The sequence below is a fragment of the Grus americana genome, chromosome 2 (genome assembly GCF_028858705.1).
Source record: "Grus americana isolate bGruAme1 chromosome 2, bGruAme1.mat, whole genome shotgun sequence".
NCBI classification, from domain to species: domain Eukaryota; kingdom Metazoa; phylum Chordata; class Aves; order Gruiformes; family Gruidae; genus Grus; species Grus americana.
Window position 1 is genome coordinate 23,223,795 of NC_072853.1, and position 24,051 is coordinate 23,247,845.

At 41.5% G+C, this 24,051-nt stretch overlaps 1 protein-coding gene across 4 annotated transcripts in view; it reads right to left on the reverse strand.

Moving 5' to 3' along the window:
* The window catches only part of GRHL2 (grainyhead like transcription factor 2), a 66,477-nt gene that overhangs the window by 14,246 nt on the left and 28,180 nt on the right, over positions 1–24,051 (reverse strand). For 3 of the 4 annotated variants that reach the window (XM_054814984.1, XM_054814985.1, XM_054814983.1), the window contains exons 7-12: positions 23,780–23,891; positions 18,247–18,341; positions 9,168–9,326; positions 3,551–3,638; positions 3,324–3,463; positions 1,075–1,106 (exon numbers count right to left, since the gene is read on the reverse strand). In XM_054814984.1, coding sequence (XP_054670959.1) covers positions 1,075–1,106; positions 3,324–3,463; positions 3,551–3,638; positions 9,168–9,326; positions 18,247–18,341; positions 23,780–23,891 — 626 coding nt within the window. The remainder of the gene's footprint in view (positions 1–1,074; positions 1,107–3,323; positions 3,464–3,550; positions 3,639–9,167; positions 9,327–18,246; positions 18,342–23,779; positions 23,892–24,051) is intronic. The other variant, XM_054814986.1, reaches the window with a different exon arrangement.

Below are 24,051 nucleotides of genomic sequence, written 5' to 3' on the forward strand. Positions count from 1 at the left end.
AAAATCCGAGACCATACAAGCCAGCGAGTTCAAAAGGAATAATGTGCCAGGCCAGATCCAGCCCAAAGCTGCGATGCACTCCGCCAGGGAAGCTGAGGGCTGAAGGCACTACGGCCGCCCCCTCCCCTCAGCGTAGCTCTGGCAGGACTCGGTGTCTCCTTTTAGTCTTGGAAGAGAGAACCGAAGCCAATGTGCTTGGTGCAATAAACCCCTTTGTTTCTCGAATTCCACCGTAAGCCTTATGAAGAACATTCGCTTCATAAAAGAAACAAAAAGGGCCTCGTGTTTTCGAGTCAACATTAGCTGCAGGTGCCTGGCCACTCCCTACCACAGGCCACTTTATGCAGGCTTATGTGAGTGCAGTTGTCTTACTCCAAACTCTCAGATTTGGGGGTGCTCACTGGGGATTCAAGCAACTTACTAAAGTATGGGGCTTGCACACGTTACAGTTAATACTGGCTGAACTTCAGCCACACATATTAAAGCCTTTATTTCATGACATCTCTATTTCAGGGGCTTTCTACAATTCTTCCAGTCCCTCCAAAGCCAGAGAGGGCATGCTCCCATTTCCAACCTCCCCCCTTCCCAGGATCTCCCATTCTCTTTCTGCCTTTTTCTTCTGGCACTTGAGCATTCTCTCTGCAGTTCCTGTGTTTGTCACATACACACGTGTGCTGCTAAACAGCTTTCAGGAATGCAGTGAAGCTCAGTGCTTCATTAAAAAATTCCTGGTTTTAAATTATTTAAGAACTCTTATATATATAAAAGGCACTTTTTTATCAAATATATTGTCCTGTCCCTGTATTGAACCTTATGGCTCTTTAAACTGTTTTACTTGGAAATGTAATCAAAAATAGATATAAAAAGCAGCCAGTTCACATGAAGGAAAGGAAAGTAACAAAAAAATAAACCTCCCTCTACCAGTTCTATATATTATTCACCTCCTGTTAACGACAGGAGAACACAAGGGAAGGGGAGAAAGGAGATCATTTTTATCTGATTTTGTGTTTTATGCCTGCTTTCTATGAGTTTGAACTGCTAACTGCAAAGCTTGTGAAACAGTAAATGTCTTACCCTTCTCTCTCATCATCTGTATTATAGTAAACCTAGAAGGGTGGGAAAAACAAAACAAAACAATTATTCCCAAAACTCAGACACCTGCTTAACAGAATAACTTCAAAAGGGAGAAAAGACAACAAGTGGTTTGCAGTCTTCCATCTGTTAAAAATCCTTTTCCTTCTATAAACCACAAACATCTCCAATTCTAATTGTGATCTGGAAAAAGTGTGGCTTAGAAAAACTGCTGTCGAATATCATCTAGTAGAAATATATCAAAGCATTTTGACAGACATTACCCTCTCCCCTGGTTTATATCATTTTCCCAATTATTTTACAATCGTCTAAATCAGATCACTACTCACCTAAATTACCCCTAATACGATTTAAGCCACACCACTCACAAGCTTTTGTATGTATTTATAGTTTAACTAGATTTTCAGGCAGTATTAAAGACCAACATTAAACTACAGGCCTAATGGAAATACAATTACTAATGGTACAGCTGAACTCTTTTGAACAGGCTGTGGGCTGAAGCTCCAGTCCAGACCGTTGTTTTGTGTAAATCAGTATAGCTCACCGTCACTGGGACCAAATTTACAACAGCAGCAAACGCAGCTAACGGTAGCAGGGGAGGTATAAAATCACAGTCTGTTGTCAAAGGCTTTACAGAACAGTCAGCCAAATTCCTCACAACATGCCTGCACCGTGAGTCCACAGCAACAAGCGTTACCAGCATTCCGGCTGCTGAGTTACTGTGCAAGTGTGGGGTGAAGGCAGGGCACTGGAGCCCCAAGTTCTGCCTGGGCACAGCAAGGCATCTCGGGCAGGTTTCCAGCACTTGTGCTGGTAAGACACAGAGCACACTCGGCTCTCAAGGGGAGCCTTCACTTCTGAACCTGTACAATGAAAATAGCTCAGAGGTGGGTGTGTGTGCAAAGCTGAAGTCTGTAACTCATTCTATGACCAGGACCTGAAAGTGACTACACTTTCATAATAAAACATTCATAAATAATAAATTATTGTCATAATAAATCATTCTTATATTAAGTAATACACAAAATAATTGAAAAGTCTGAGATAACAAGAATGCCAATACTGCAACCCATACAGCAGTAAAAGACTGGGCTGAACATTGCCTAAGAGCTAGCGAACTGGGGTGTCTTCCAGCTAGTTTGGAAAATTATTTACAGGATTACATATACGAAGGAATGCTTCCACCTTCTCCTGTTTTGAGACAAATCCACATTCTGGTTTGAAAGCCATGAGGACAGAAGGTACCCAGCACTGATATGTGAGTGGGCGTCTTTCCAGTTTTGGAGACGAAGTCAGTGACAGCTGTGATTGCAATGTCTGTGCTCTTTGTGCTGTGCTCTACCACAATTCTCACTGCTTTAAAATAAATGACAATTTTAACACTCAGTGTCATTTAATCTTCATTATTTTAATATTTTGCAGCAAGATGCATATAAAATTTCCTCTTCTATTTGTCTTTATAAGCACACACATAAAGGTCTCATTCTACTCCCTGAGATGCTAATAAAGAACAGGTTCATATTCAAAAAAATTGTCAGAGCTGACCCTCCAATTCAGGTTTGCAATTTCCCAGTAAGCAATAAAGTAGGTCTTAAAAGAGTCAAATCAACAAAGACTCCCTCACACTTACTGGTGATAATGACTCCATGACTTCTGCACTAAGCCAATAGTGAATATAGTATTAGCATGATAGATTCTTACTTTGTAGAGTGAAAATATTTATTCCAATGAATTCCCAGATCTCTAGGTGATGCCGACAGAAAATGGGCAGCGGTGTTTAGTGAGCCTTCTCTTGACCTCCTTACACATGTCAGAGCTTGGTCTTTGTTTTCAGTTCTCACAGGGAGGGGGATCTCTGCTACCACAAGGTGGCACTTCATTTCATCAAGCCAAATAGCACATTCAAACCCAGACTTCCTTTCAGTCACAAACCAACCCTCTATTTCAAAATTCTTGACTATTTGTTCCATTCTGTCTTCCTAGCAAAGGAATGGCAAAACCATAACAAACACAAACGAGTCAGTTGTTAATGAAATATAAACTCCTTTTTTGCACCCAGAACTCAGAAAGGCACTTGTCTCTTGTAAGGTCTTTTTTTAAGTGACTCAGGAGCTGCATTTACAAAAATCAACGGGCCCCAGGAACAGTGCTTTGTTTTCCTACAGCCAGCCTCGGAGCACACATGGCCGGATGGCAGGTGGGCACCGGCTCATCTCATTATCATTTCCTACCTGTCCAGTTCTTTGTAGGTTTCCAAAGTGAACATCCGGTATGAAGAGGACTGGTTGGGAATCTAGGTCAGCCATTGTTTTGAAGAAGGTGATATCGCTCTTTTTTTGCGGTGGGAGTGCACTCAACTTTCCTTCAGCTGCTAGGAGGGTCACAAAGCAACGTGGTTATGAGAGGAGGCATGTAAAGCGTGACTTAGCCCCAAACCAGAAAGGCCCATCTTACTCACAGTTATTACACGAGGCTTGGGATGCCTGGCCTTTGCCTTTCTTCCTGTTCTGCTTCCTCTCTTCATCTCGGATTTTCCTTTCTGCTCCCTGACGCAAAATAGACAACCCACACATGTTATCCAAAGAGGCCACTGTGAGCATCGTACCCTGCGATGCCTGGAACTACAGCAACGGACACATCAGAGATGTTGAAACAGGGACTGGTTATCCCATTACAGATAAATCTGTCCAGATTTTTGGGAACATGCTATCACCAGGGCCTGAAACTCAAGCTGGCACAGCCAGCAGTCCCCAGGGCTGGAGATAGCAAGAGGAACAGATCCACATGCTGGCTTGGAGGAGACAAGACGGATGGCTCAGGCAGCATGCAGACTGCAGCAGGGCTGTTGCCACCACAACTTGCGCAAAGGGCATCCAGAGCCCAGCACCTCTGCAATGGACGGAGTGCTCAGGCCAAATACTTTGCGTATGTACTGACGTAAAACACCTGCAGGATTGCTATCATCTTAGATCACATCTGTGCTAAGCTTTTCTCTAAACTTTCCTCCTCCCACCTTGTCTGGGGGTGGCATTGCTCCACTGTGGCCAGCTTTGTAGAGGCCTTTGAGATCTGCCAGTGCAAGAAAGCTACACTGACATCCTGCCAACAGTGCAAGGGCTCTTACAGAAAAATACAGGCATTTCAAACAGGGAGAAGCTCTCCAGAAACTGGAAAGCAATGTAGCACTGCCTACTAGGCCCCAGGAACTCCTGGGAAGCTGCAGGCTTCTGTTATGTAAATACACTCTCAACAAGTTTAGAAAATAAAACTTGTTATTGACATAAAAAGCAGCAACACCTCCTTTGAAGTTCTCCTAATTTACTTTATAAATATGAATAGCCAAGTTGCGAAAGGTATTAAAGATCCATATGCTCCCAGACAGTCAGCAAGATTTTATTTTCAAATTAAAATTAGAAGTTTCTTTAAAAGAAAGGAGGCAGGGAGGTAAGGAAAGCCAAAAATATCCACTCAAGATGGCAAAATTCACACATGAGCCAATGAACCAAGCTTGAAAAAAAAAAAAAATACAAGGAAATATGTACTCTGTGATCTATCAATAGATTTTCAGAGGTTGAAAGAGGTGGAAGAAGAAACAGCTCTTTAAAAAACATGAAGGTGCCTAACAGAAACATTGCCTCCAGACCCAGGTCCCAGTCCAGTTGTCACTGACCTCAACCACAGAAGACAAGGGATTCAGAGTTGGTTGTGCCCTTACCAAAATTGTTTCTAAGGGTACAATTGTATCTTTAACGGCCACCTGTTCTTTGGCAGAAAGGAGCAAAAATATTCCTCACAGTCACTGTCCTGCAGAAGACACATCCCTGAGAGTCCCGTGCTGCACAAAGCGGCTCTGCCAAGCAGCCACAGCCCTACCTGCCACTCAGTGTGGCCACTCTGCTGCTCACAGGTAGCAGGATGAACCCTGAAAGTCATTTTGTACACAGCAGCAAGCGTGAGTTTCCTCTCAGGAAAGCAGAAACTGAGGAGGACTCATTCTTTTGTACACAGTAAAGAACACATGTTTTGCTGATTTTTCTTTTATATTCTCTGTAACTATGAACTTGGTAAAGCTTCACAGCTTTGTCCTCATTCATTCAAGGCAAGACACCCCCAAGTCCTCCAGGGTGTGGGTAATCTCTGAGCAGGACAGCCATTCCCACCCACCAGTGCCACAGCCACTTTACAAATGCGGCGACTGCAATACCCACAAAACTACCTACCAGCCCTTCAAAGCTAGGAGCATCCCACCTGGCACAGTGCAGGGGCCAGCCAAGCCTACATGATGTATATCATTGCTGCAGGTGCTGAGACAATGGAACACAATAAGATTTTTGCATCCCAGAGCATTTGTGCCAGACAGTTTTTGCAGTTTCACACCTGAGCCATCTGACACACATCTAATTAACCAGAGTTTCAGGACAGAAGAAGAAATAACCTGCTCTGACTAGTCAAATAAGTGAATGAGTTTTTCATTGATGTCTGGACTTAGTATAAATGCAACGAGTACTTCTGCTACTAACCATTAGCAAAACACAGCCTATGAATTCCAGCTGATTCAAAATATTTTTTTCCAAGTCTTTGGCTCATTTAAGCTTGTATCGCATTCTAGCTCCAGCCTAGCAAAGCCCTCACCATCATAAGGACCATAAGGACCACTCCCATTGTCATTATGAAACTCATGTGAACACCTGTTTCTAGTTCAAGGCCAAAGTGTTCCACATGTGGTAGGACAGGCCCATAGACTTCAGCCTTCTTCTCTCTAAAGCTGAAGATTAATAGGCAATTAGAGTTGTTCAATACCCTGTGATAATCCATTTTCTTTCTCTGTGATGATCCATACTGAAGACAAGAGGGCAGAAACTACATATGTGTGAAACAACATGTAGTTTTTCAGAGTAAAGAAAACGGGACTAATTTATTTGATTTTGGAACAATGTTATGGTATTTGCCAAGTCAAATGCTTCTGCTTCTTTTCAGCAAGACTAATCACATATATAAAATCAAAATATCTCTGAACTCCCAGTTCCTTCATACACAGTGGCTAAAGCATCTTGCAATATATAAATATAAATAGGCCTGGTAGCAAGTTTCCCTGACAACCTACTTAAGGAATAAAAATTATATTCTTTTATCATAATGCAGCATCAGTGATCTGCACATGATAAAAAGACTGCAAGGGCAGAGAGAATTAGCACTGAGAAAACAAGATGTGCACTGTAACAGTTACTTTGAAGACTGCCGATTGGAAAATAAACATGGACAAAATATTGGAGAATGAATAGGGAGCAAGCACATGATTACAACCTTTGCAGCCTTTATCTCCATACATTTTTATGTCACAAAACACACATTGGATCTGAGTTGGTGTTGCTCTACAGTTTACATGTAAATTAATACTAAATTTAAGCAACTGCCTGAGTAAATACTAAAATATATATATAATATGTACTACTTAGCTAAACGAAGCTTTATTTCTTCAGGAATACTCTTTCCACAAGAGCTATGCTGTCTTTCAACTAGAGGACATTATCAGCAAATGGTCATCTTAAAAATTGGACACTTCTACCTGTGATTTAGCAAAGCTTAGCTTTGATACAAGTATACAAGAGGCACCATCACTGAAGAAAAACCATTTGTAAGAACACTGTCAGGCACAGAAACATTTTTTTCTTCCATGTTTGAAACTAAGATATATTTCAGTACTGAGGTGGGAGGAATTTACTGTGTAGTTCCTCTGATCCAGATGATTGTTAATAAATCAGGCACCTTTCTCATCAGCTTCTCTTTGGGGTTATCAGATTGGGGCATAATGGTGTAATTCACACTTTTAAAATGTATAAAAATTATTATATGTCTGCTGTTTTTTTTAAATGGCCCTGTAATACTTTTTTTAAGTGATCATGACAAAGAGGTGGGCAATAATGGCCTGGGCTTCCCGGCCTTTCCCCAAAGGCAGCACACCCTGGCTCTGTCACTAGAGGGCAGAGACTCGGCAGAGAAACTGAGCCAGGACCCTCCACATACCACGGCCCCGACCACCGCCAGGGTTTATTTTGGCATCTTGGAAAGATGAGGGTACCCAGCCCCACCAGCTACATTCCCCTGAGCGCCAAAAATCCTCCCAGTGCTATTAGCAAGCGGAAAGTCTCCAACCATTTATTTACTCAGAAAAGCACTGTAACAAACGGATGCCGGTAAGATACAGCAGCGTAAGTGAGGGGAGCAGCAGGCCTCCATCTCTTTCCAAGAGCCAATTAGCACAAACTGTCATGTGAATTGACCTCGATAATTTTCATTCATTTTCATTCATTCAACTCATTTTCAGCCCTGCATTGTTAAAAAGCTTTGTGTGCGTGTATGCATGTATACATTTATATTATACAGATATATATCCCATTATTGATACCCTTGAGCCCTCCAGTTCCCACTTTCAATATAGTTTTGATGTGGATAACGCTTTAACTGCCCCTGTGATCTTTTCTTCTGCTTTGAGACAGTTTTGATTAAAAGACTCAACATCCATTTCCTGCTTTCTAGTCTGGATATTTGAAGTACCAATTATGCCAATAGATGCAATGAACATGTATTATTCAAAATCTCTACCAGTTGTGTCTACAGGTCATCCTTGATGAGTTTGTGCTCTGAATTTCCTTCCTTTTTTAAAATCAGATTTTTCTAATTGCTTTTCAAAAACAGGTAGATGAAAATGACTTGTTACTTTGATATTTACCAAGCTTTTAACATCCAGCTGTAGCTTCAAATCTCTAAATATTTGACATTCAAAGTTACAATTAAAAGCATAACATTTTGACTGCAGGAAGACCTCAGTGCATACATTTACATTCATTACTTTCAAAGCTTTTGCTCCACTAACACAACTGACTGATTAGCCCTCAAGATCCCGTTGTCAAGACAGCAACAAGGGAATGAACTAAAAGAAGGGAAGGAGCAGCAGCACAGAGACCTGGCACAGTTGAACTCTTACCCTGCCATTAAAAAGTTAATGCTACGTATTGCCTGGGGCACAGCCTTTTGTCTTTCTTTTCCCACCTGTAAGACGGCAAGACTAATTTGGATAAATTTCCAAGTGACTTAAATAGATGTAGGCTCCTGAATCCCTGAACCTTGACTAGAATCCAGACATCAGCTCCCCTCTGGAAGATCCTTCCCAGCATAGTGAAAGTTATTGGCTGGGGTGGTCACGCTCACATCTAAAAATCATCACTGAGATAATATTTCTGAGCAACTGTTTCTACTCAGTGATACACACAGCTGACCATGACGCTGTCAGACTCATTAAGGCATGATCTATGTTTTGGTGCTAAAAAATCTTATCAGTTCTCACAAAGGAGTGGGAAACCCATTGTAAAAGAATGAAATTTTGCAAAAGGAGGAGTGAGGAAAAAAAAAAAAAAAAGGAAAAAAAATTAGTTACCGAACTACAAAATGGGAATGGCCAATGTATTTTTGCAGTTTACTTTTAATAAGAGAATCCTATCAACATAAGTCTTATTGAAGCTTCCAGAAGAACGGTTTGTAATCAAGCGGTGGGGGGGGAACCATCAGCTGCATCACTGGATCACTGGGACTCGGTGTTTTCCATTGTATCATAAAAGAGAGCTTAGCAGGCCTTTCTGAAAGCTGAAATTCTCTATCAAAGACCCCTCCACAAAGTTTACACATTACCTATCCTGGCTGTTAGAGCCAGAAGGGATAACATCATCAGACTGGCACTTGCATGAGCCTATGCTCAACACTGACCTTCCAAGTAGAGATCTTTATGTTTGTGCTTTCTATGACTTTTTTGATATTCCTGTATCATGACCTATAACATGCTGTCCTTAAACAGTCCAACTATTGCTCACAAGCTGAGGAATCAGGGCCAACAAAGCTGCAAAGCAGTAAAATCATTACACAACAATCTGTTAGATTTATGATATAGCTGGTCCAAATTCTACCATGAAACACAACTGTTTAGGGAAAGAAAAAACATTTAATTAGATCTGAAATACAGCAATACTAAACTGTCTAACAAAGCTTCTCCTCTATCCATGCTAATTGTGCTTTCCACTTACCTTGTCACAAAAAACCTTGATCTGGCAGTAGGCTCGGTGGATGGGTTTATTGCTGCGGTTGTTATAGCTGTACGTATCAATCTGAATCATCAAAGGAAGCCCTTTTACTCCTTTTTGTGAGGAGAAGTCTGTGCTCAAGCAATTCACTGTGATGAAAATCTGTGTGCCAGAGAGATTACTTTTAAAATGTGGTGCAAACAACTATTAAACTTCTGGAAACAGATGACAACACATGGGAAAATAAAAGCAGATACACCTCCTCCACTCCCCTAAAAAAAACCCAATAAATTAATTCAGCTACGATCCACGCTCTGGCAATTCACACATTTACTCTCCAGTTCTGTCCTAAGTCCAGCAAAGATGCTTCCATGCTGGGAAGAAGGACAAACTTTTAAGGTGTGTATCGATGGCTTCAGTTTGGATCAGGAATTTGCATTTGAAGTGAATCATTTAATTGTCCCAACTTACCATGCTTTGGTTCACACCAGCGAGCTCAGAGTGCATGAGCTGGATTCTTTTGGAAGAGTCAGGCCAGAAGACGTGTCCTAGGAGCACACATCACATGCTCCAGCTGCTAACAGTTGCTCAGTCTGTGGGACCTGACTAAAGATAATCTGAGATAAAACCTTCTAAAATGTGTTTCACGTGGATGTCAGGTCTTTAGCCCTGACTTGTTTCACTCTACAAACCTGCTCTGTATGTTTTTACTATTTGTTAATATAGATAGAGCAAGATCATCTTGCATCTTTCCTTTCCAGCTTTGGTCTGGCTTGTTCTTCTAACAGCTCACAATTTAAATTCAATGTGGCCAAAGGTAAGTCCTTTCCCCTTTTATTTTACAAATTCTCTTCACACTCTCATCAGCAGTACCCCTTCCTCCATTCCATCCAGATACTCCTGATCTTCACTTTAAGGGTCCTTCATGGTATTTCTTCAATTTCAGAAACGCACTTCACTCTGTCTTTCAAACTGGGAAGGGGTGTCTCAAATATTTATAAAACTACACCCTACCTCTTGTCAAAAGTCCCCTTTGCTATGTAACATCCACGCAACTTGACACTGCCCTCAGTTCCTGGCAAGCCCTGCCTGCCTTTGCTTCAGAAACCCATCTCGTGCTTTGCTTCTACACCCACGTATGTCTGTTGATAGCCACGGGTCACCTCCTGCCCTCCAACCTCCATTCGTATGACAGAACAAGGTGTGTCTTGTCTGCAGTGTTTGTACAGCACCTGGCAGAAGGGTCTCCCGAAGTCTCCCAAGGACTGTTTCGATGCAAAGCAAGCTGCAATTGTGAACTGAAATCTCACTGATAACCTTTCAGTTCACAGAGTGTGCATGAAATTTAAGAGATGAAATTGTACTAAAAATCCAAATATTCTTCCCAGTGATTAATATGTGCATTATATAGTAATTTGGGACAATTATTTATTGACCTGATTCTACTTGTCGCTTTTTCTCAGTTCAAAGAACAACAAAAACCTGAAACAGTAAACTAAGGAAAAGGACAGCGAAAACCGCCAGTACGTATTTCCTGAACCAGGAGGATGTGAAACCTGCTCCAGCAGAACGAGCACGCTTGGAAAGGAAGAGATCCGCAGGGTCTCTCGCCAGGCAGAGGAGAGGCCAACAGGCCCTGGGGGTCTGGGAGGATTCAGGAAGGGAGAGCATGAAGGAACTCCTCCCCAATCCACAAACAGAGAAAAATTAAAAAAAAAACCAAAACCAGTTTGAGTGACCAGAATACTAACACCCCTAAGAGAAAGGCAGCTGAGAATAGAGAAGGGCTCTGGTAGAGCTGCGGGGGGGGGGGGGGGGGGGGGGGGGGGGGGGCGGGATATTTTACCCTAATGGCAGAAGTTAACATTACAGTCAGGTTTTTTACAATGGAGCCAAAGCAGCTTGTTTGCCCGACTGAGCTAATGGCACCTCCACATTTTTGCTTCTGATTGTATCACAGAGCTGCATTTACAAATGAAATAGTTGAACTTTAACTGCTGGAGAGAGGAGGGAGGCGGGGAAGGGCCCTAGGTGAAACTCTGATTTTGAAGCAGATAATGTTATTTCTGTTTCAAATTACAACTTGGTCTCACCAGCTCCAAAGGTAAGTGTGGATATGGGTGCATATGCCTTTGAAATATGATGGCAGGAGTTTTCATTTGCCTTCAGACTCTTTTACAGTGTCAGGGCAATGCTTTAAAGCGTGTATGTGAAGGCAGAGCAGGGGAATGAGGTCTTGGCACAAAACAGATTCTGGTCTTGCTATATTTTAGCCCATGCTCCTCCACACAAATTTTCCAAGTTATATGTTAAAATGTGAGAGGGGATGTGCAGGCTTTCAATCTATCCAGCAGTTTGCACATCTAAGACCTTTACTGCACACTCAGATGAGAAGTAAAAAAAGACCTTGTTCCACCTTAATCAGCTACATACACTGTGTGTCATCTCTTCTGCTGCCTCCAGAAACACAGAGCGGAGTAGGAGTGGCTGGGGAAGACAGACTTTATCGTTTTAAGAGTCCCCATACAGCAATAACAGATTATCCAGCATGAATAATAGATTGATGCTGTAAGATTCAATATCCTAGTCCTGACACTGTAATACATCAGGATCTCTCTGAGGAGCAATGACTGTACGTTCACGCACTTGAAGCGTACCATAGTTTCTGTCATATCATTTGCACCTCACAGATAGACAGATGGATTTGAATTAACACAGATCATTTATTTTTGGAAAATTTTTCTGTCTCCACACAATCTTCTCTTAGCTTTCTTTTAGACTGCCACACTGACTTTGGATTTGGAAAACATAGGGGGGATGCAGAAGGGGGGGAAGAGGGCATAAGTTCTGTTACTCAAATTGATTTTAGGGTTTCTTTTTTCCCTGCATGACTGAAGATTTGCACCAGTTTTAACACCATGGTGCAGCAGGCTGCTGCAGCAAACAGGACCCAGGGAACCCTCTGGACAGTCCCATTCTCTCTGCCCCTGCCCTGTCCAGAAACCTTCACCTCCTGCTCTGATTTCACTGCCCAAGCACAGCCTGCTTTGCCCTTTACGACCCTCATCTCTCCCTCCTTTGCAGCTCCCGTCTGTAATGCAGGTAAATTCCCACCCTCAATGAGACAAGGAGCAAAACAACCCCACATGCAGCCACAAAAAGATGAAGTCCTGTTCCACCTCTCTTGGAAGACACTCTGGTTTAAAAGCCTGCTTGCTCTGGTCTCTTGCATAGTAGAGTTACATGGTTAAAAAAATGTAGAGTTAAGTAGAATGACAGTAGCAGGAGCAGAAATCACTGCCTTTTTTTCCCCCAGGGCCCTGTCTACACTTGACTTAGAACTATTTTAATGGATGTGACTATGGCTGTACCTGAATTCATTAACAAACCTTTTTTTTTTCCTGTGCAAACTAGATTTTAGCAATGTTTTGCTATCAGGAACAAGTTTGGGTTGTCGTTATAGTGATGTCTTTTTTTTTTAATGTCAGCATATCTTAGATTAGAGCAATTAATGATAGAGTTCCACCCATCTAGTCTCCAGCTCAGGCATGCCATTGGCAATGAAAAACTAATTTGGAGAAACATTTGGTGCCTGAGAAAGTTTCAAAAGTGGCCTAAGATAACGACAACTCTTCTGTTTGTTATAGAGCACGTCTAGAAAAAGCGCACTCTCTTTCAGGGAAGGCACTCCTCCACAGTGTAGCTGTTATTATGTGAATTACTGTTTGTTAAACACGGCAGCATAATTAGTGATGTACAAGACACAAACACAGTAACCTGCCTTAAGAGAAAGCAAGGCCCAGAAATGCATTTCCTCTTTTATCATTTAACCCAACCAACATGACTCCTGCTGCAGTCTCTCAGCTTATACACTTTGAACGTCTACAGTTACGAAACCTCTAATATAAGCCTTTTATTACTATTTACATTTCTGGCTCCCATCCTCTCAGAAAGAGCCAAGAGCAGAAGGGAGGGAAGAGTGTGTTACAGCGCAAAATCAGAAACTTAAAGCAATTTCTCTACTGAATACTGGCAATACGTAGAATCTACATCTGGGTGATGGGTCTTTACAAAACCCTCTTTTTAAATGGGTTCAATCCTCCAGACTGTAACAACAAAGAGTTAAATGACTTGTCTCTTAAATGACTAACATCAATCCCATCATTCCTCGTATACACAGAAAGTGTGGTTTTATAGTTTCTCCTGCCAGCCGTTACCTTATAAATCCCATACAAAGGTAAGACCTTTGTTTTATTTCAATACGAATGTCTCCAGCAAATGTTTACACTACTCTTTTGAAGCTTCCTCAACCTACACCACACCCTGGCAACTACATAAAAATGCCATTTGCCTTGAATCCCAGATGCATACTTACCGAACCATTTGTATACACTGAAATTTCAACATTATTTGCTACCACAGGTTAACTCTTCTTTAATATATACATGTGTGTGTGCACGCACAACATATAAATATCTTAAAAAATATATATGCACACATACACATACAGACATGGTCTATTAAACCAGTTACCAAGTCTAATCCTACATAATTTCTGGTACTAATTCCCCCAAATAAAGTATCTTCCTCCAACCTTTAAATTTCGAGAGTAAAGAAAATACTAATTTCCTCCCTAATGAAACAAAATTTGATCTAAGTTAGGAAGGAAATTAACAATTAGGAATAAAATAATTCTTATACTAGTCAAAGCTTGTCCTAAGTATTGCTAGCAATGTTAAAGAAATACAGATTGCCACAATACAAATGACTGATAGACTGTGCTGCTCTATCAGCTTGATTTTACAGTTGTGCCCACTAGAATCACAGCTCACTTTGGCCCACAATATCTAAGAACCTAATCCTGCAAATCACTCACTCATTGAAAACACAGCTTATTACTGTATGGGCTATGCCAAAACTCATTAAATAACTGGAAAGGTTCCCAGAAGCTTCAGCATGCTTTGGATTAAAGATCTACCTTTCAGTTAAATATAGCAGGACAATGATTGCACGCAAGTATACACAACAACTTCACAGCACACAGCTACTGTACACACCAAAAAGCATGTGCCAGAACCTGCCTGAATAACAAACACATCCGCCAACATGTCTGTTCATTGCATGTCCAAGTTGCAGTGCTTTGCATAAATCAGTAATTTCTCACTCCCACTGAGAAGTAATTTTTGTCTGCTTTAAGATGACATTTTTCTTTAACAACTGTTCACTGAAGTCACACCTTTGAATTTAAGGTTAAAAAGTACTTTCCATGAAAATATACAATTAATGTATCACAAGTATTAATCAGAGAGAAGGCATATCTCAAAGAGTTGGTATGATTTATGACAAAGATATTCTCCTTTGACCAGGAGAGTTCTGGTTCTTAATTATCTATCTTTCTTGCAAATTAACTTCTGTCAGCAATCTGACTCCAAGCAGGCAGATGTATGTCTATGGAAAATGAAGCTGAGCTCTGTTCAAAAGCCTCCACTAGAACTTTGTCAACTAGCCAGATGCTGCAGCAAAATCTTCTGCAGGGCAACAGCAAAGGAACTACCTACCTTCTAGCACATCATAAAAAGATTTTTAAAAGATGGTTAAAAAGTCAGCCAGTTCTTGTTAATTGTTGTTTGTTTCCTCACCTCTTTTTAAAGAACTCCTTTAAAAATACCAAACATAGCATTCAGGTTCAACCGAAGGGAGCCAACAAATCACCCTGCCCATAAATGTTGCATATTTATATATAGAAGTAAATACAGGAGTGAAACAAAGATGGACTGTACAGAAAGTATTCTTCACTTCCTACCTCTGCTTTCGTATTGCACAGTATTTTTGTCTCAAGGCAGCATAAGGAAGAGTTCAACATGGCTGTAGACCCTTCCCTCGTTTCCCTTTATCCTGCTCTGAACCACAAGCCTCGCAGTGACCTCTAGACAACAGTCCCATCAGAAAAGGATGTTGTTCTAGAAAAAGGTAAGGATGTGCCAGGCCCAACTCTGCTGTGCCAGAAGGTATGGGGACTGCTGTTGTCAACGAGATACAGCAGAGGAAACACCAGTGGAGTGGTGTTTCTGACTTTGGTGCTGTTCCCTTTGTCCACAGAAAGCACTGGTGAGATTATTCCACAGCTCAACACGTGCTGGACAAGATTCCCTCTTCCATTGACTTGTTCTGCCAAGCAGCAGCTGGAAGATGAGGGACCAAGCACAAGGAGCTGGAGCCAAGACCCCAGTTCCCTTGACATTACTGAGGTGATGAAGAGAGGTCTCTGCCTCTACTCTCTGAATGCCCGTTTCTTCCACATAAGATCCAGCTGAGATGCTGCCTTACAAACCCTCAGCAGACTCACTGTTAACAGGCAGATTCTGGCTGTCACACCTACGCTGTTATACCCTCATTCTGAAGGGCTTCCAGGAGGAGGGTACTGCTCTGCTTGCATGTGGGAGGAGAAATCTGGCTTTAAATCAGCTGCCCTCCAGGCAGAGTAGGAAAGTGAGAAATCCGATGCTCCAGATAAATCTTCCTAGATGTGGGATGTAGTCTTCCAGGAGAGACAGGGATATTTGGTTAGGTGATTTCTGCTTCTTCTGATTGATTTTTCAAGATTGCTCCCCTGTGCACTTCTAATGACCAGACTGTTTTCTTTATTTCTTCCCAGGCCAGTAGAGCGCTTCATCACATCTCAGAGGCCCTGGAAAGAACTGCTCTGTGCCGCTTTTGTCTGACTCAGAAGAGAAAGGTCTTTGTGTGTGTGAGGTTAGTTTTAATCTTGAAATTGCGGTGAAAAGGGAAAACAACACTGAGCAGAAACAATGGAGCCAGTTTAAAGATCATCGCTCAAAAAGCTTAAGAGAGTCTGTAATTAGGCCTTGAAATTCTTCATCTCTCTTGGATGAGGTAATTGCTGGAGAAAAAACAGCCTTCAGTGACGTGCCTCAGAGTCCACAGCTTTCAAACACCGCAGGGGCATCCTATGGGAATCCCCAGACCCAGCACAACTGGTTATTGTATTAGACTCTCCAACAAGAGCAAGCATGTGGGTACGTGCACACGTATGCGGGGAGGGAAATATTTCAGTGCATGGTGATAAGCTTTCAGTTCAGGTACAACCTGATTTATGCCTGATAGCCCAATACCAAAGCACGTTATGAAACCTCTTTCTTCTATCAATACATTTGCAGTTCAAGCTCCTAAAAGATCAGGTATTTGATAACTACCCCAGAAAATAAATATGCATAAGCCAATTTGCATTTTAATGACTACTTCCTGCAGAAATACAAGTGGCTTTCTTAAATTTCACTCCTGACACTTTTTTAATCCAGCAACAATAAGAAAGTCATTATTTTAAAATCTTACTATGATGTATTTCCAGCGATCATTGCAAGAGTTGTGTTCTTCACCCAGGGCAGGAGCAATGTGAATGGTGTGAGATTAGAACAAAACAGCTGAGGATAACACCTGACATTAGTGGATGTGACTTTCTTGCTCCTAGATCAACATGGTATCTTGCTAAGTCTGGCTTGCAGCTGCAAGTGCAAATGTGTTAAGGAACTGCCAGCCCTGGCAGTCCACCAGTTGGACGAGACTGCCACGTGCTAGCCCTGGTAGTGCTTCTGTAAAGGTCCTTGGGAAAACCCATCATGTTGGAGATCCCAAACCAAGTATTTGCTGTATTTGCTTCCATAACGATCACACGCACACAATGGTCATCTGTTGTGACTGCAGAGGACAACATACCACTGTATTTTCAAATGGAATCACATAATAAGGGAATATCTAAGGCGGTGAGAATGTAATCATTACATGAGTAATTATAGCACCATTAGCAGCTGAGCCAAGTACAGCTCTGTTTACCAAGGCCAGCTTTTGAAAGAGCTAGGTGGTTTTCAGAACTATTGTCTTTTCTTTAGTGCTCTATCTTTTAAAATGCGCATCAGAGATGAAAATCCCTGTTACTACAAACCTCAGCACCTTCAAGTCAGTCAGGACAGCGCAGTGTTAATGCTACCACTCCATGCTCAACGCTATCTCTCACAGGAGTCACTTGCTAGATGCAATCTCTCTAATGCTCTGTTAGAAGTGCAGTGGGGAATCGTGCATGAGGATGACTCTGGATGTGAAAGATCCTTGGTATTACTTGAACACTGGGCATTTTGTATTCAACATGAAGACAGTATCAAGGAGTTTGCTAAGCTCAACGTGTTTCCTGTTTGTTATTTGTACATCCCCGAGAGTCCCACATTACCCGCACTCATTTTACACAGCCTGTTTCCCTTCTTGTTTGCTTTTCATAGGCCAACTTCTTGCAATTACCGGCAGCTTTTCATTTCTCTTACATTAGTCCATGCAGCTGAAACACTCTGCCACCCTTTGGATAACCTTATCTATAAGAAACTTGTTAAGGTGCTTTGCTGTCCTGATTTATAGGTCCACTATAGCAGTGACATCCCCAAATGTAAAACACTAACGTCTGAGGGTACTTGACCATTTAAAAAAGACAGACAGATGGCACCAGTCCTCAAAACCACTTTCATTTCCAATTGCAAGGACAATCTGTGTAACACTACAAAAAATAATGGCACAAACACAAGGGAAGGCACAGTTCAGGTTACAAGAATATTGATTACTGGCAATGTTAATAGTGTAGAAAGGAAGTTTATAATTTAGAGAAAGAAAATATTCACCTTGTGTCCCACACTAACTTTGCAAGTAGGAAAAAAACCTTTTACTGTTTTTCAGGCTGGCCTTATTTTAAATGGAAAAATCACCGAGAGGCCAAAAGTAAGAAACTACACTGAGAGCACCCTGCAGGTTTTCCTCAGAACTACATGTCTATTTGTCAGCGATACAGGTGTGAGCGCAGTATCATCCTGACAGCCGTTATATACTGTCTTGCCTTTTAGGGATGGCCAGAATCCCTGGGGTGAGTGAAAGACCACAGTTTGATTTGCCTGGCTTTGCAGAGACTGAGCTCTCTCACCTCCACCTACCCTTCTTGTTATTTGTTAAAAAGGAGAGAAGTAGAAGAGTGACTAAGGATGGATGGTACTTATAAAGGGATACCATCTGCATGGCTTTTCCTCACCTTTGCCTCTTCATTGACATCCCAAGTAAAGGACACAGCATTGAATGCTATTTCTTCAATATTCCCAATGGTATTAAAACTCTCCTTGTAATCAGCTGTAAGAAATAACAAACAAACAAACAAACAAATGACTCATGAAAAAAATTTGAACTTTCTCTTTTACAATTTGTAGTACATTTTTGCTTTTTCAGCTGGGTTGTCTAATGCATCAAAACTATCTCTTTGTATTGTTTATGTTAAATTACAAATAAGCTTAATTGCAAAGAGGTAATATATTGCAGCTTGAGTCTAATGCATAGTACATCACTAGCTAACATTCTTGCAAAATACTGCTTGCTCTCAAAAAGGAATCAGTGTGACTGTAGTGGGAATAAGTGGGTGCGATGCGTTCATTAGCTTGGCCAAGGAATAGCCAAAACTGGAAAATTAACTAAAAGCTATTGAAGCATTTAAAGGGACTGTTCAAATCTTGACATAAATAAATGACATTATGGTAAATCCTATAGAAGCTTTCTAAAGAGCTAAGAGCTATCATTGGAGGAAATAACCAGTAGCGTACATTCCTTGCCCAGCCGTTTCAACTTTCCCAGGAATTACTGCACTGGATGCTGGATGGCTATTTAAAAAAAAAAAACAAACCTACCACCAAAAAAAAAAACCCAAAACCAAAACCAGACACACCCCCAAGAAAACAACACAAAGATCCCCTCTAAAGCGTGTATGATACTAAAATAGCAAACAAACAAACAAAGTGTTTTTACATTGTCTGACTACCAAATTTGCACCCTCTTCTCACTTCTTTCCAAAGGGCTCTAATATTATTAGTAAACTAGCATCTCAGAAGGAATGCAAAGCAAGAGGGAGGAAGTCCAAATTTCAAAGATGACCTGCCCCCTCGCCAAAACCAGTAAGGGCAGAAAATCATGTAAGACAGACAACTTCCAGATCTTCTTCATAACCGAAAAGAGGAACAAGCCCCCTTTTTCTCTCCCTTTGCCAGCCAGCTTAACACACTTTCTTCTTTTTGATGACAGATTAAGAGAAAGACCAGGTTTGTAAGGGGGTAATATCTGCTTGATTAAAGGAACTTGCAGATTCTTTATGCAAATGCATCAACTGTCTCTAGGACATATACATTTCTTTAGCATCCCTCCAGGGCTGTAATGGCTGTAATTGGACTCGGTGCCAGAGGGCTAAGATTACGTCATGCAGCAATCTTGATCTAACGTTTGCCCAAATCTGCACTTCAGAAGCACACTGATTCTTAGCTTTCTAATCAGTTATAGAAAGATGACGTTTTTGAATTCTATAAATGAGACACCCAAACGGTTTCAATATGCATTTCTTTGCCTTTCTAAAAATAAACTGTTGGTCTCTAAAAAATAATTTCCAGGTAACAACTGTTTTAAAATCATTTATAACAAAACCACTGCTGCAAGGAGAATTATTTGAGATGTGCAATCAGTATACTCTTCTCTTATCTGAAATGCAGGGATGCTGGCATTTCACTGGGCAAGTGAAACTATGTGCCTGGGATACATGAATGATTTTGGATACAGTAAAAAAAATTTCACTGTTCTGACCATAGGGACAGCACAAGATATTTGGTGATGCAGCAAGTGAACATGGTGTTTGAGAGGGCAGGCAGGCTTTTCATTCCCATCGTGAACTCAGATCTCCTTTCTAACTGAAGTCATTGGCTTCACTATCTAAATTCAGTGTGGGAATGCAAATGAGAGGAATTAGAAGACACATAAGTAGTTTAATATGCATGCGCACACATCCACCCACCCTTTAAATTTATGATTCACCAGAAAGTGCCTCGTGCAACTGACTGCTGCATATGGGCGTGCTGTGTAGGTGCACTTTGGAAAGACATGAACAAGATGTCTTGTAAAGACACATGTTTTCTTCTCCTAAAAGGCTCTCAGAACCTCGCATCCCACCAACCCTTCCCTTCCCCCAGTACATGCCTTCACATTCTTAATTGCCATACACAAATCTCATGCAGAGTCTGTGTGACATGCTCTTTAAAAGTAGAAGTGCATCCTATTCCCCTCAATTTACAGATAATTAAAGAAGGATCCTCAGTAGATTAAGAAAGCATTTACATCCAAGGATATCTGAAAGTTGTTAGCATGACTACAATTTTTCCTCTGCTGCTGCTGTGAGTTACCAGAAATAGAAAATTGGGGTTCTTCAATATGCAAGAAAATGGCTCTACAGGAATTATTTCCTCTTTTGTTGAGTAAACTGCATATTAAACAATGGCAAATTTCAACATTAAACACCAATCATTTGCATGCATTACATACCATTGTAGTAGTTTTTGTACTGTGCACATAAATAACAAAAACTATCCTGCAAAAAAATACAGGCAAGACTCTGAAGCACATATAACCCCAATCTAAAGCTTCCACACCCTCCCTTTATATCCGTGTTTGAACCTGTTCCTGTATCTATCAAATTATATTACTGATTCTAAATAATATTTGCTGTAATCTAGTACTGAATTCTTTATTTGACATTATTTTAAAAGAAAAAGCTAGTGATCCAATGTCACAGCGCTGTGGAAAAGTCAGATTTTGTTTTTCCTCCCTCGCTCCTGCTAAAAAACAGTGAAAGTGCCTCCCTCCTTCTTCAGAAAAATCCATAACAGCACACAGCCTAAATTCTGTAAAATACCTTTTCTTCTTGCTTAATAAGTGTCAAGTCCTCAGGTTGATTCCTCAAGCGCTAAGGACTTGCTTACATGTAAGTACATGCTTATCCCATTAACGTCAATGCATCTTCAGACCCAGCACCGCATCTAATCCATTCATCCATCCTTCCTCCCAGGAGGTGCACCAGCCAGCACACAAAACAAATGAATGCAGTGACCCCTGCACGTCTGGAGTGAGGAAACAAGTCACTCTATTTCCTCTGACCTCCAGAATATAACTGCAGGTCAGAAGGCAGGCAGACCAACCTGTGCCACCTGGGAAAGCAGCACAACCAGAGTCGCCACCCCATCTAAGGGCTAAACAGCTGGACCCCTGAACTAGAACATCCCAAATTCATTCAATTCTCTGCCTGCTAAGGACCAAGGTATGCTCTAGAATAAAAGTGCATTCATAAACAATTAAAAAGGATTCACAGATGTTAAACATATGCTACAAACATTAAGTTAAAATAATATTAATTATTATAAACCTTTATGGAACAGGTTATACAGATTTATGGCTATTCACAGATAGTTTTAAAGGAGCCTAATGCATGATTAACGCTTTATATACTGTTCATAGTTGGAGTGAAATCCAAAATAACAGAGAAGTGGGGCTACCAGCAGATTGCCACGCCATCCCCTGAAGATAGGACAAATCTGACACACATCCCGGTCCTTAGCAAGCTGCTCTCACTGCCTGTTTAAATGGTTCTCCAGGGCGTATCCTGGCATTTGCTAATCTCCCTCATAGACACCTAATTCCCTCTGTTTACTACACGGGGCCTGGACACTCAGTATTTTTTATAGGAGCCCTTCAAGGATCTGAATTTTCAATGTAAAGGGAAATCTTCATAGAGCCACACAATAATTTAGCTTGGAAGGGACCCCTGGAGGTTATCTGATTCAACCCCTACCCTAATCCCGCTCAAAGCTGGGCCAACTTCAAATTTGGATGAAATTTCTCAGTTAGATCACCTGATGAGAAAAGCGGAAGATTTTGCTAAATACAGCTTGACGCTTGTATGGGAAATGTAGTTGGGAGCCATTCTGCCCTAATAAGCTAAATATCCACAATGTAAGTCTCACAGAAAATGAAATGTACTTCAAAATCACTATACTTGGTAAGAGCTAAAGCTATATTTCAGTTGTTCTCAAGAAAACACTACTGAGCAACATCTAGGTCTTTCTTCTGAAAACGTTGAGATGAACTGTGCTCTTACAGCTCATACGTCTGACAGGGAGCATTATATCAGTAAGTTATTACACTGAGCGTTGCTCGTATTTGCGGTCCAAATAAAGAATAAGTGCCAGAGTGCCTCAAAAGTCAGCACAGACCTATTTCATCTCAAACTAATGGAAACATAAAAGACATTCACTTTAACAGAGATAAACACACAGCTCATGTACAGCACTTGTTTTGCATAGCACTATTTTACAGAATATGCATAAGCTGACTCGTTTAAGTAAGTGGACTGAAATGTGCCAGTACACCACGAGTGCGATGGAGTTGGAGGGTGTTGGCACTGCAGTAGAACGAGCTCCTCAGCACATACCTTCGAAGGTATGAGCATTAGCACAGCAAGCTTGTAGGGACTAGCACAAAAAAACAGGCAGCCTTCGGAAATAGCTGTGACGTGGCATACTTGCTCTTTTAATGTGTCATGATAGGAGTCATTTGGTCTGGGGTGGAGGTTTTACTGCTTTAACTACCCCAAAGGATTAAAAAAAAAAAAAAAGTTGTAGAAACAGTTCAGCCAGAACTATGATGATAAGACAAGGGGCAGAGAGGAGATTCAGGAAGAGCTGCTTTGACCAAACACACTTGACTTTAAATAATGCCAGCCTCAGTGGAGGCAGCAGCATTTGAGTGTTGAAAGGCACTGCATGAGTAGGACCACTTAGGGACTGATTCCCAGCACTGGAGGTGTTCAATCACCTTTGAAGCCTTGCAGTGCTCTCTCCAAATAACCCTGCTTTTTTTCCCCCCCTCCTCTCTGCCCCCTCTCATTCCTGCCATTCAATGGTTTGGTTCCCTCAGGCGGTCAAAACAAGATAGACTTTGTCTGCTTTGGTCTTGCCGACTCCTTGACTGGAATCCACTGCAGATGGCTGTGTGTGTAAACTGCATGTGGGAGGGAGAAGCGCTTGATGTCTAGACACTCCCAGAGATCTCAACTTCAGGCTCCTTGGCAGCAGGTACATGTTCTTCCTTTGCTAAAATCTCCTAAGCGTACAGATAGGGCAGTTGTGGCTGAAATGGGCTTGTAAATACCTTAGATGGGATGAATGGTAAACAGGTCTCAGGATAAGCACACCGGAGCTCATTTCTCCTGAATGTCCCTGACACTGACAAGACTCAAAAACTGGGGGTGTAGCAGTCCTGTACATTCCTTTGCAGTCACCATAATGATGGCTTCTTCACTCTCAGGCTGCCCTTATGCATCAGATTAGCTAACATAACTGTTATGTGGGCTGCTACTGGATCAAAGAGTGGATCAGCCTTTGAAAAACTAAAGGAAACAAACACTCTGCCACTCCTGAGGAGGCTAGACCTTGACTTCCCAGCAGCAGAAGGTGGAACACTATCAAATACGTATGCAAGGTGCAGCTCTTCTTTGCAACTACTAAGGACTGTTCCTTCTGCATGGTCTCCATCCTGCTTCATAGACCCCGTAGCCCAGTCCTAGCAGGGACGAGCCATTGCTAACAACTGTGGTACAAGCCTTGCAGCTATTGCAAATATATCCCACCCCATCCCTGTGCAAGGTACCAGAGCTTTCCACATTCTGCCATCTTCCCTGAAACATTTGCAGATCCTCTTACACTCACCAATGTCGAGGACCCTCTGTTTAGCTGTGTGCTGTCGAGAATGCCAGTATTTCCAGTATTTCAGCTGTTCATCTCTGTTTTTATCCTCACTGAAAACAACCATGACCACGCTCTAAGAAAACCAACAGAATTTGCATTAGCTAATATGTAATTAACAGTTAGAAACACAAAAAATAAAATCTCCCATATGCATCTAATGCTGACCCAGTCACCGCCCTCCCCCAGCACTTGGATTGCAGAAGATTGCTGGGTTTTATTCCAGTCCAATATTG